This window comes from Rhinatrema bivittatum, chromosome 2 (genome assembly GCF_901001135.1).
Source record: "Rhinatrema bivittatum chromosome 2, aRhiBiv1.1, whole genome shotgun sequence".
NCBI classification, from domain to species: domain Eukaryota; kingdom Metazoa; phylum Chordata; class Amphibia; order Gymnophiona; family Rhinatrematidae; genus Rhinatrema; species Rhinatrema bivittatum.
Window position 1 is genome coordinate 197,922,192 of NC_042616.1, and position 13,979 is coordinate 197,936,170.

The following is a 13,979-nucleotide window of genomic DNA, read 5'->3' on the forward strand; positions in this document are numbered from 1 at the left end:
AGGTACATTGGCTGGTCGGTTAAGAGGGTTACAACAAAAGTATCTTGGAGGATTCCAAGTTGTGGACAAGTGCGGATGCCTCTACACTTTGGTGACATGGTGCTCAGAATCCTATACCACATAATCTTGTGATGCACAGTGCAAGAACACATAGCATAGCCCTGATGCACCCAACATAGTATCATTGACCTGTGCCAGATTCCTCAACACGCATCTCCAAAGACCCATCGAAGCATGCCAAGGCATCCAAGGCATCCAAACACTTTACCCCATTGAAGCTACCAGCGCATTCATCTCAGACTTAGATTTATTAGGCTGCTTTACCAATACAGCTTTATATAGCCTATCTTAGATCTGCAGGAGAAGGGTTCAGGTTGCTCCTGCTCCCTTCAATAACCAGGGAACTTACCCCATCTTGACTTGTGGCAAAAGGACTTTGCCTGGAAACTATAGAAACTGGTATCCTCTATAGTACTGCTTACTTCTAACAGACTCATGCAGGAGCCTATCCAGGCCTCCACCGCCTATGCCAGGCCAGAGGACGCAGTGGCTCCACCAAATTACTGATTTGGTGAAGTTTCTTTACCTCTCTGACCAGATGGAAGAAACATTCCAGCTTCTCCTTTCCACTATCGCTACAGCAATGCTACAGATCTGAGACCCGATCTCACCTATAGAGCACATCATTAGAACCCTTGCTTAGTGGTTATTCATTGTGAAGCGCAGTGCATTCTAGTAGATCAGAGGTTTATACCAGGCCACTTCTCCTCAGCGTCAACGAGAAGCTCCTTCCAGTTTTCCCTCTTCATCACTAGAGCCCTGGATAAGCGAGCCAGTGCCTTTAGACTCAAATGAAGACTCTACTGACATACCCTCTGACTCATTCCCAGATCCTCCAAACTACAGCTTGCCACCAGAGGATCTTACCTATTCTAAGTTTGTTTAAAAGATGGGTACTTATGTATCCATGTCCACAAAACCTCCACTCTGAACTCCTTGGCCTTTTTCAAATATTGGATATTCCAGGTGAACCAGCAGCCCTTCCAGTTCACAACATCCTCAATGTTCTACAGGTGAGAATGTGGGAACTTCCATTTCGGTCTTTCCTACAACTCGAAAGTTAGACCTCAAATACAGAGTCCAGCTTCCTCATCAGTCTGTAGTGGTTGAATTTGCTATAAAAAAAAAGTGAAGAAAACATGGATTCACTCAAATTCTCCTCCAGAAAATGACCACAAACTTATAGATAACTTTGGCAAGAAGATTTTTCAAAGTGCGATGCTATCTGCTTGTATTACTATCCACCAATTATATAGAGTCAATATATTGATGACTGCATTCAAAAGTTGAAACCTTTCCTACCTGCTGCTGAACAAGGCAACTACTATCCACAGCCTCTCCTGAATGCAGAAGAGGGCATTCACCACCTGCTTTGACCAGTCTGTTTCTTTCGATTTCTGTTTCATGTACTTCCTCAGCCCCCATTGGAGCTAGATGCTCAGCATAGCTTCAAGCAAGTAGCATCCATGAGGATACCCATGAAAAACTCTCTGACCTCCCATGCTTGGGGACAGTCTATTCAGCAGCATGCCAGATTAAAAGAAGCTATAACAAAGGCAACTGACATTTATGTAAAAAGAGTAAATAAAGGTAAGAAAAAAAGGAAACCAATCTGGTACTCCAAGGCGGTGGCTGATTAAAAAAAAAAAAGGCAAAAAAGATCTACATTCAAAAAGTACAAGGGAAACTCAAAAAGCGGAATATAGGCAAGAATATCTTTTGAAGCTGAAGAAAACAAGAAAAAAAATCAGAAAGGTGAAAGCTCAAGTGGAAAAAAAGATTGCCAAAGAGGTAAAATGTGGCGGCATAACATTTTTCAGATATATCGATATATCAGAGAAAGGAGGAAATCCAGAGGAGGCATTGCAAGATTGAAAGGACATCAGGAGCAAGGTATGGCGAAAGATGAAGAAATAGAAGAAATATTTAATAATTACTTCAGTTTGGTTTTCACTAAGGAAGACATTGGAGAAGGATCATTGCTAGCTAGCAAGAGCAGATATAAGAGTGGGGTAGATACATCCCCATATACAGAAGAGAATGTTTGGGAAGAACTAAGCAAACTGAATGTGGCCGAGGACATGGGGCCAGATGAGATACATCCCAGGATACTTAAGGAGCTCCGAGCAGTGCTAGAGATTCTGCTGAAGGACTTGTTCAATAGATATAATTGCGATGGAGAAGGTACAGAGAAGGGCTACCAAAATGATAAGGGGAATGGAACAACTCCCCTATGAGGAAAGACTAAAGAGATTAGGACTTTTCAGCTTGGAGAAGAGACGACTGAGGGGGGATATGATAGAGGTGTTTAAAATCATGAGAGGTCTAGAACGGGTAGATGTGAATCGGTTATTTACTCTTTCAGATAGTAGAAGGACTAGGGGACACTCCATGAAGTTAGCATGGGGCACATTTAAAACTAATCGGAGAAAGTTCTTTTTACTCAACGCACAATTAAACTCTGGAATTTGTTGCCAGAGAATGTGGTTCGTGCAGGTAGTATAGCTGTGTTTAAAAAAGGATTGGATAAGTTCTTGGAGGAGAAGTCCATTACCTGCTATTAGGTTCACTTAGAGAATAGCCACTGCCATTAGCAATGGTTACATGGAATAGACTTAGTTTTTGGGTACTTGCCAGGTTCTTATGGCCTGGATTGGCCACTGTTGGAAACAGGATGCTGGGCTTGATGGACCCTTGGTCTGACCCAGTATGGCATTTTCTTATGTTCTTATGTTCTTATAGATCCTTGGAGACAGGAGTAGTACTGCAAACTGGAGAAGCATGGTTATGGTCCCATTTCACAAATGTGGCAGCAGGGTTGGAAATTACAGGTTTGTTAGCCTTCCCTCAGTAGTAGAAAAACTAATGGAGAGACAGCTTAAGGAAAGGATAATGAACTATCTCCTATCCAATGGGTTACAGTTACGAGACAGCATGATTTTACCAGGGGAAGGTCCTGTCAAACAAATCAGATTTTTTTTTGATTGGGTGACTAGAGAATTGGATCCAAGAAGAACAATTGATATGGTTTACTTTGATTTCAGGAAGATTTTTGTCACACTCTGCGGGATGTAAGCTCTTAGGCCGCTGCTAAGTTGGCATAGCCTGGAGCATGCGAATGCAGACCAGACCCTAGCAGGTGACAGCTAACACACCACGAGGCAAGATCTTCCACCTGGCTAGCCCCCTCTCCCTTGGGTTGAGCCCACATGTCTGATGGCCAGCAGGACTTCTCTGGCAGGGTTCAAGGAATTATGAGTCAGACAGGATCAAGGTGGGCTGAGGTCAGGACCGGTGGAGTATAGACCGTGTCAAGAATAGGCAAGGGTCGAGGATGGCGGAGAACTAGTGAGGTCTGTGTCCAGGTCGGTGTCCAGGCAGAGATCAAGGCAGGCAGAGAACAGGCAAGGTCGGTGTCCAGGCAGAGATCAAGGCAGGCAGAGAACAGGCAAGGTCGGTGTCCAGGCAGAGGTCAAGGTAGGCAGAGAACAGGCAAGGTCGGTGTCCAGGCAGAGGTCAAGGCAGGCAGAGAACAAGCAAGGTCAGAAGACAGTCTAGGTCAGTAAGAGAACAATCAGAGGGGAAGGCAAGGCTGGAACAATAGCACTGTAGCAGCAACAACTAGCACAGGAGGACTTGTTGCTGAGATGCTGGCTGGTTGCAGAGGACTTCCTTATATACCTAGACAGGATGTGATGTCATCAGCCAGTGCCCCAGGAATTCCTGGCCAGGGCCTATAGGAGGGGCTCCAGGTTGAAAGACGTACTATAGACGGTCCTTGAATGCAGCAAGGAGTGGAACACTATGCTGGAAGTGCTTGTGGGTAAGGGGCATTACACTTTTGATATGGTCCCACATAAAAAGTTTGTAAATATAATGAGAAACCTGAGAGTGGGTCCCAAGTTGATGGAATGGATTTCAAATTGGCTGACTGACAGATGCTAATGATTAGTGGTAAATGAAACCTTTTCTGAAGAAATGTGTGGGGTTCCTCAAGGATTTGTTCCAAGACCAGTTGTATCAGAGGTACAGAGAAGGGCAACCAAAATGATAAAGGGGATGGAACAGCTCCCCTATGAGGAAAGGCTGAAGAGGTTAGGACTGTTCAGCTTGGAGAAGAGATGGCTGAGGGGGGATATGATAGAGGTCTTTAAATCATGAGAGGTCATGAATGAGTAGATGCGAATTGGTTATTTACACTTTCGGATAATAGGACTAGGGTCACTCCATGAAGTTAGCAAGTAGCACATTTAAGACTAATTGGAGAAAAGTCTTTTTCACTCAATGCTCTGGAATTTGTTGCCATAGGATGTGGTTAGTGCAGCTGGGTTTAAAAAGGTTTGGTTAGGTTCTTAGAGGAGAAGTTCATTAACTGCTATTAACCAAATTTACTTAGGGAATGGCCTCTGCTATTACTGATATCAGTAACTTGGGATCTTCTTGGTGTTTGGGTACTTGCCAGTTTCTTGTGGCCTGATTTGGCCTCTGTTGAAAACAGGATGCTGGGCTTGATAGACTCTTGGTCTGACCCAGCATGGCAATTTCTTATGTTCTTTGTGAGTGATATTGCGGGAGGGATTTGAAGGTAAAATGTTTCTTTTTGTGGATGGCACAAAATTCTGCAGCAGAGTGGACACACCTGAAGTAATAGAGAGAATGAGAAGTGACCTAGGAAAGCTCGAAAAGTGGTTAAAGCTTTGGCAGTTGGGATTCAATGCCAAAAAGTACAAAATCATGCTTTTGGGGCATGGTAGTCTGAATGAGCCATACTTGTTGGTGGGCGAAAGACTGACATGCACACATTGGGAAGGAGACCTCAGAGTAATAGTGTCTGATGATCTCAAGGTGGCAAAGAAATGTGACAAGGCAGTGGCTAAGGCCAGAGGGATGCTGGACCGCATAGAGAGATGTATAACTAGCAGAAAATAGGAAGTGTTAAAACCACTGTACAGATATTGGTGAGGCCTCACCTAGCATACTGCATTCAGTTCTGGAGACCTCATCTCAAAAAAGGATCAGGACAGGATGGAAGCGGGTCAGAGAGAGAGGCATCCAAAATGGTGTGGGGTCTGTACAGAAAGCCATATGAGATGAGACTGAACAGCCTTAATATGTGTACCCTGGAAGAGAGAAGAGACAGGGGAGATATGAAACAGACCTTCAATATCTGAAAGGAATTAATGTTGCACAAAAATCAGGAGGTCCATATTCAAAAGCCATTTAGACAGATAAGTTAATGACAAAACCGGCATTTTCAGCAATTTGTCTGGCTAAATTTTAGCAGGATAAGTTGGGGATGGGTAGGAGGCATTCTGGAGAGGAGCAGAGTTAGCCGGATAACTTATCTGGTTAATTCTAGTTGTATCACTGATCTGTCCTAAAGTTAGCTGGGTAAACGTATCCGGCTAACTTTAAGATAGCCGGGTATATTTAGTGACATTGCACGCCACTGAATATCCCAGGTAAGTTAGCCAGAAGATGTATCCAGCTAACTTGCTGAACCACACAGTAGTTGAATATGGACATCCAAATCTTTTCTGATGGAAAGGAAGCTGTAAAACTAGAGGTCATGATATGAACTCCAAGGAGAAAGACTCAGGAACAATGCCAGGAAATATTTCTTCATGGAAAGAGTAGTGGATGTATGGAATGCCTCCCAGAAGAGATGGTTGAGAATGGTAATGGAATTCAGAAGGGCATGGGACAAACAAGAGGATCCCTGCTGGCTTAATGGATATGAAATGTGGTAACTTTTCTATTACACCTGTAGTTTATATTTAGGCTTGGGAGTGGCTTGCACTGAGTGACAGTTGCTACTACCCTTAACAGAAGGCTTTGAGGTGGCCTGAATAGAGCAGCAGTTGCTTCTACGCTAAACCTAAACTTAAAAAAAAGAAGATAAATTCAAAATTGCTGGGCAGACTGGATGGACCATTTTGGTCTGTATCTGTCGTTATTCACTATTTTACTATATTACAAGGAGACAGTCACTTAGATAAAGTACCAAAATGTAACAATATAGATACTCTCAACAGCTCCTGAATACTTATACCTGTCACTTCTACCCGTGCATGACCATACTTCAACAGAAGTCCATACTTTTTCTTTTCAACAGTTCCGTCTGCTGCCCCTTCCGGCCCAGTATCAGTAACCACTTCTGGCCAGGCTGTGACAAAGGAAATGCTGTCAGTCAAAGATCACACAAAAGCCCAGTCCAAACATAGCCTAGTTATTGATCTCTCTGCACAATTTGTACCCGACTTTCCCAGTAGGAGGAAGAATCCAACATTTTGTAGAGGAATGATGTCAGATTACTAAGGACACTTGGGTCCTCCAATTTGTGCAGTCTGGGTACCGGTTGCATTTCTCCATGCACCTTCCCTTCCACATTGTTCAATGCTCCATCCGGATCCATCTCATCCATTGCAGCTTCGCCTGGAAATCCAATTGCTTCTCCCAACAAGCGATAGAATCAATCCTAGCAACTCAACATCTGTGGTGTTTCTGTTCCTGATATTTTCTTATCCCCAAGAAAACGGGTGGGGGAGGAAGGAGACTGCGACCCATTCTGTACTTGAGATGTCTGAACAAACATACTCAGGGAGAAATTCAAAATGAACTCTCTCAGCACAATCCTTTCTTACATACAGAAGGATGAATGAATATGTGCCTTGGAGCTGAAGGATGCATACTCTCACATACCCATCTACCCTTCGCATTAGCACTACCTCCACTTCCAGGCATTTTCTTTCCAAACCAGTCAAAGTACTTCCATTTCTCCTCTCAGCAGCCCCAAGGGTCTTTTCAAAATGCCTTATGGTAGTGGCAGCTCATCTCCATCACCAGGGAATATAAGTCTTCCCATACCTGGACTATTGGCTCATCACAGCAAAATCACGAATTGAAATGATCCACTCCATGAGCTTGACAATAGATCTTTTGCACCATTTAGGGTTTTTGATCAATTTTGAAAAATTGAGCATGGAGCCCCAGAGGCTCATCAGAGCCTGGATAAACTCATTGCAGGAAAGAGCAGTCCTGCCTCCCGATCAAGGGAATACCATTACATTGCTCTTCTGCAAGCTACTCTTTTCTCCACGCTTTTCAGCCAGAAGTCTTCTTGTAGTCCTCGGTCACATGGTAGGGGCCATTCATCTGGTCCCACTAACCTATCTTCATATCCACTGGCTCCAGTGGGATCTATGTATCCACTAGGTCAGCTAACTTAACTGCTTTTGTCTCCAGTTCATATAATAGTGACTATGAAACAGGAGTTGCAATGGAGACTGCATTCCCAAATTTTCAAGGAAGGAGCTCATTCCCTTATTAGGTAGTGGCAACGGATACCTCCACCAAAGGATGGGGAGCACACACCAGAACTGTTGGAACGCAGTGAATCTGGACTCTGCATGTGCAGGACCAGGCTACATTCCTGGTCCACCTTAAATCCCACAGAGGAAGAGAGCTCTGTGGGCAGGGGAAAGGCCTGAGGGCAGGACCAGTTGAGGAGCATAAGAGTGTAGGTCCAGCTGTGTTTAAAAGGTCCCCACACCTCCAGGAGAGGAAGTTCCTGTAAACTATCCTGACTAAACCAGAAGGGAGGGAGTGTATACTGTCCAGAGGGAAGGCAGTCTACAAATCCTGTGTGTGTAACTTGAATCCTGCTAAGGTAGGTAGTCTTCTGTTAAAGTGCTGTGTTTGCTAAATAAAGTGAAAATTGCATTTGAAAAGGCTGAAGTCCGTATGGTTTTGTGCCTCCAGCCTGGGAAACACCGCTTGGTCTAGAAATATGGTAAATATAGAGTTCCTACTGATATGTACTAGGTCTATTTGTAACTTTAAAATTCTCTCATAAATAAAAGAAGAGAAGGTCTACTAGAGCTGAGAGTTGATATGCTCCATCAACCTTTGTGTATTTCCGGGAAAAAGAGCATCTTGATTCAAACCAACAGCCAGGTTGCAATATTTTACATCACAAGCAAGGAGGAACGGGATCATGGGCTTTCTGCTAGCAAGCTCTAAAATTCTTGAATTGGGCAGAAATAAATCGAGCTCTTCTACAGGCCACATATCTGCCAGTGTTATAATTAGTGAGGTTTGGGTGAACCCTTGGTCATTGTGGCAGCTGACCATGCTCACGGGGGAAAGTCCCGTGAGGGGCCACAGGTCAGGCTCAGCTCCGGACACACAAACACAGATATTTCTTTATTTAGACAGTTTGAGAAACCACCAGAGGTGGCAGTAGTGAGTAGAAGATGTAGCCCAGCTGGGCTAGTATTCCCCAGGGCACTGGAACAGCGGTTCCTCCAGTAGCAGTGCTGTATTGGAGAGAAATGAGAAATGAATACAATAGAACATTCAGAGTCCCAAATATGGAGAGGCCCCGAGATAGGGAGAGCTGGCCCTCGAGGAGCGAGAACCAGATCCCTGGTTGCAGAGATACTCATTGGCAAAGTACTCACACAGCGGTTCCACGTAGGAGATGGCACTGGTGTGGAATGGGGGCAGGCCCTCAAGGAGCGAGTACCTGGTTCCAGGGAGACAGCTCTGAGGAGTGGATGATAGTAGTACTCACTGATGGTGTCTGTAGCGAATTCTTCCAAGTAGAAGAGGGGATAGATGCAGGCAGCGGATCAGGGAACATGGGCCCTCGAGGAGCAAGTACCGGTTACCTGATAGCGACCTGAAAGAAGCAAAAGAGGCCCCCGAGGAGCGGGTACCCCATTAGCAGAAAGAGTCCAATGGAAGTTGGAAAGGCAGAGTAGCTGGGTATGGAGAGCAAATCCCAACCATAAGAATTCCCCTTGCTAACTCAACGACTAGCAATAAACTGTAGGCTTAAATATCCGGGCAGCGTGACATCATCACAGGGGGATGCCCCTGAGGAACGCGCCAATGAGGAAATAAGAATGAGGGCCGCGCGGCGCGCGCGCCCTAAGGTACCTGGAGAGCATGGCGGGAGGCAGCGCCCAAGCCGGTCCGGGGACACTGGAGAGGACAGCAGGTGGACGCCGCGACGGCCAGGCATCCGTGAAGAGCAGAAGGAGCCGCAAAAAAGGAAAGGTAGGCAGAGTGAAGCTGTCGGGAAGTGACGGTTGCAACAGCCAGTCATCCCCAGCATACTGGTGGATCATCTCAGCAGAGTGTTTCAACCACACAACCCTCCCAAAAGATTTGAGAACCCAACCTAACCTCAAAACATTCAAAAAGAATCTAAAAACATGGCTGTTTTACAAAGTATACATTGACAATCAAGTATCTCAACAGCCAAACACTCAACAGAATTACCAACTGAAACCTCGCAAAAACAGGACACCAACCAGCATCAAGCAAACCCCTCTCATACAAAAATGATCTTATCTTGGACTTTAAAAAGAATAACTTTACGTTTAACTAATCCCCCCCACCCTCATGTAACCCTCCTTCCCCCCCCTCTCTACTCACCCCCCTTGCAGCACTCCTACCCCTTCCTATCCCCTCTCATCCTTACCCTCTCCGATCCCCCCCCAATCCGCTCATTTTCGAATATAATATGTATCCTGCTATTCACCTAATTTGCATATGTTAAGATACTACCTTTTGAACTTTGTAAACCATTGTGATGGCTTCACCGAATGACGGTATATAAAACTCAATAAATAAATAAATAAAATAGGCCCATGAGTACAAAGTACCTGCTGTCCTGCAAACACTTTAAAGTCTATTTGAAGATAATTATATGCAGATCATGTGTGCATTGAAAAGAGCCATGTTAAAGTAAGCATGGTTCTTTGATGAAATTTATCAGAAGTTAACATATGCCTGTCCACTGACATGTAGTAAGCAAGATATGAGACTCAAAGGGGACTCGGGAATAACATTAGAAACTATTTCTTTACAGAAGAGGCAATGGCTATATAGAATGGCCTCCCATTGGGAAGCGGTAGAATTAAAGAAAGCCCAGAGAGGTTCTGAGCGGTAGAGAGATGAAGGGAAAGCCAGAGATCAACTGGCTGTATGGCACTGAAATAGGAAGTATATTGGTTAGACTGGATGGGCCTTAAGTCTTTCAGCTCTATTGATAAAGCTGGGTTAATGCAGAAAATGGGCATGATTAGTAAATAGGCCCCATTAAAAATAATGAGCACTTTCACACAGCCCTACAACTTGGTGAACAGGGCTTTTGATCTGCTGTCATACTCTTGTTTCCAGTGCAGCAGTAAAATGAGCGAGGCTTGCAGGGTGCTTCCTGTGCTTCGCTCTTTCTTTTCCTTGTTTTCACAATTTCCCCTGCACTTTTTCTGCTTTTGATTAGTTAATGTTTTTTTTTAGGTTCCTACTTAAATGAAATGTGTCCGTGCCAGGCAGCCCTTTTCCTGTAATTATTTCTTGTTCTTTTATCTAATTCTCTGTGCTGATGGTTGGAGGAGGTGGGCCTTCCATATTTCTAAGATGAGTCCAAGCAATTAGACTTCTCTTTATAGAAGCTGTGGCATTGTTACTAAGACGTTATCTGTTGAGAGAAAAGAAAAGAGGAGATGTTGTGTCTTCAGAAGAAATGATCCAGTTCTGTATTTGATTGGGAACCATTAGCGTGGCCCTGGATGAGCGATGTCTATAGAATCATACCTGGGGTTCTCAGCCCATCAGTCTCTTGTGGCAGGAAGATTTCCATATTTTGATGGGACAATGTTCAGAGGGTTCACACTGTGCCAAAGGCTGCGCATACTTCCTGCTTTCGCTTTGAAACTTGCTGCTTTGGTTATGGCTAGACGTTTGCTGCAGAAGTACATGCAGAGATTTGAAAATGCTGTCTGCGCTTGTGCTTTTCCTCACCTGGCCTAAAATGGGCCCCCGGGAATGCCTCCTCTCAATGTACGTCTAAAGAAAACATGTTGGCCTTCAGCTGCATTGTGGGGCTGGGGAGGGAGTTTTCAGATGCTTTTTACCTGTGTGAATCACTTTGAAAAATGCCCTCTAAATCAGTGGTCCCCCACCCTGTCCTGGGGACCCCCCAGGATATCCACAATGAATGTGCATGAGAGAAAATGTGCATGTTATGGAGGCAGTGCATGCAAATTTTCTCTCATGCATATTCATTGTGGATATCCTGAAAACCCGACTGGCTGGTGGGCCCCCAGGACAGGGTGGGGGACCACTGCTCTAAATAACAAGACTCTCAAAAGATGAACAAAATATGCCTAACGTAGAAGATGTGTGGAACCGCGCGTGTGCACGAGTGGCAAGAACTATTTGAAAATTAGCCAGCAATGCAAACTAAAATACCATAGTGTTAGAAGACCAAACACTTTATAGTCATTTGATTTGGGTGGTGAAATAATTGTTTCCTTCTCTCATCCTGCTTTTCTTAAATCATTGTGTCAGTTTGTCCTGTAGGCGAGTTCATATTTGGCACATACGATGGTGGGGTGCACTTTTCCTTTGTTGAGCAGAGGTTGTCATTAGAAGCTGCAGTGGATGATTTGTGAATGCAGATGGATAACCGAAGCTGTTTTCTTGCAGATGAAAAAGAGAAATTTGAGCCCACTGTCTTCAGGGACACAATTATCCAAGGGCTCAATGATGCTGGTAATGACCTGGAGGCAATAGCCAAGTTTCTGGACACGACAGGCTCAAGACTAGATTACCGTCGCTATGCCGACACGCTCTTTGACATCCTAATAGCTGGCAGCATGCTAGGTAATCCTGCAGTTTGTTTTCTTTTCTTTTGTAAATCCAGGCTGCTTTAAGTCTGTTCCTACTCGCAGACAAAAGATATATCACTGCCGTCATGTCGAGGTCTTGAAAGGCTTTTTATAATGCAATGATTTGCTCTCATTTATCGGTTGGTTTTGTTTTGTTTGTTTGGTTTTTTTTTAACAGGAGAAATAATTCTCCTGCTTTGGCAATGGTTGTAACATCATCCTATCCCTGGCAGGGTCAGCTAGCAGGGAATTAACATCCCATGTGGTACAAGGACTCAATCTCAGCCTAAAGACCAAAAAGGGGACCGTCTTCAGCTCATAGGTCAGAGCAGTGTTTCCCAACCCTTTCCTGGAGGCACACCTAACCAGTTGGGTTTTTGGGATAGCCACAATGAATATTTATGAGATAGATTTACATACACTTTCATGCAAATCTATCTCATATATATTATTTACAGATATCCTGAAAACCAGATCAGTTAGGTGTGCCTCCAGAAGATTAGGAAACCCTGGCTAAGATCCTATATTTGGATCTTAGGCAAAATACCATATTACCCTACCTGGGAGTATTAGAATTTGATTATACAAAGTGTAATTGAGAAGTAATAAAAGAAGAAAAAAGAATCAGCTAGGGTGAGGTTGACTAGGGGGCAAGATCAAATAGTCTGATGCAAAACTTTAAAAGTTTAAAAATGAACAAGATACTAACAGTGCTACAAGAAAATTAAACTTGCCATACTGGGTCAGACCAAGGTCCATCAAGCCCAGCATCCTGTCTCCAACAGGAGATTGCAAGTACCTGGGAGATCCATGAAGTAGATCTAATTCCTGATACTCACTCCCAGGGTTAGAAATAGCTTTCTTTAGTCTACCTGGCAAATAATGTGTTATGGACTTTCCTCCAAGAACCTCTTTTAAACCCCACTATACACTAGTCACCCTGATCACGTCCTCTGGCAACAGATTCCACAGCTTGACTGTGCGCTGGGTGAAAAAGTACTTTCTATGATCTGTTTTGAATCTGCTGGTTGTTAAGTTTCATAGATTATCTCCTTGTTTTAGCATTATTTGAATGGATATATAACCGTCCTATATTTACTCTATCCACCCCACTCATGATTTTATAAACTTCTCTCATGTCCTCTCTTATCGATCTCGTTTTCAAGCTGCAGAGCCCTAGCCTGCATAGCCTGTCATCATGGGAGAGATATTCCATCCCCTTTATCGTTTTTGTCGCCCTCCTCTGCACCTTTCCTTGAAATGGGGTGACCAGAACTGCACACAATACTCAAGATCTCGTCACAGTATGACTCAATACAGAGACAATATGATATTTTCCATTTTATTCTGCATTCACTTACAGATCATTCTGTTTGCTTTTTTGATCACTCCCACGCACGTATTGTCCACCAGGACTCCAAGGTCCTTTTCCTGAATAGTAACTTCCAATATATAACCCAGCATTGTGCACCTGTAGCAAGGGGGACTGCGGGAAAATATCAGCCCGGGGGATTTTTTTCAGAACCGGCCCACGGGGTATCTGACTTCCTCGTGTACTTTCCCTGCAGCACAGGCATCAACAGCTCCCAAAAGCACATCAGATCTATCCTGGAGCCTGGCAGAATTGGGCCCAAATATCTCCAAAATAATTTCACATTTTTCCTAAATAACTAGAAAATAAAGCACACTCTAGCCCAGGGGTGAGAAACAGAGCTGTAGGCCCTGTTTCATCCCCCAATAAGTCTGCTTATTTCTCATTGATATATCTCTTTATATTATAAAAATGCTAGGTGCTCAGAGTAATCGCAGCTGCATATGTGCGACGTAATGACCTCTTCCGGAGCAGAGGAAGAAGCGCCGACATCAAAAATCACGAGGCCAGTAACTGCAGAGCAGGCAGTGGGGCAGCATAGCAGGGAGGCAAGGAGGCAAGCACAGGAGCAAAGAGAAGCAACATGCACTGTTACTGAGGCAATGTCTGCCAAACATTACAATATATATAGATATATAGATATCCTGGATCCTTGGTCTGGCCATCGAGCAGCTCTTGAATTAGTGCAAGTAATGAGACAACCACACTGCCAACCAGTGTCAGACACACACACACACACACTTTTTTAGATTGCAGAAACTTTATTGGCATATATACACTGACCTACACACTCTCTTTCTCAGCCACAAAGACAACCCCACACACTGAGAGCAGTTGAGTGTGTTTGTTTCTGTGTCAGAGAG

The 13,979-nt window shown here is 44.2% G+C and overlaps 1 protein-coding gene across 3 annotated transcripts in view; it reads left to right on the forward strand.

The window, feature by feature from the left end:
• Positions 1 to 13,979, forward strand: part of BZW2 (basic leucine zipper and W2 domains 2) — a 201,468-nt gene that overhangs the window by 81,440 nt on the left and 106,049 nt on the right. For all 3 annotated transcript variants that reach the window (XM_029589024.1, XM_029589026.1, XM_029589023.1), the window contains exon 3: positions 11,563 to 11,739. In XM_029589024.1, coding sequence (XP_029444884.1) covers positions 11,563 to 11,739 — 177 coding nt within the window. The remainder of the gene's footprint in view (positions 1 to 11,562; positions 11,740 to 13,979) is intronic.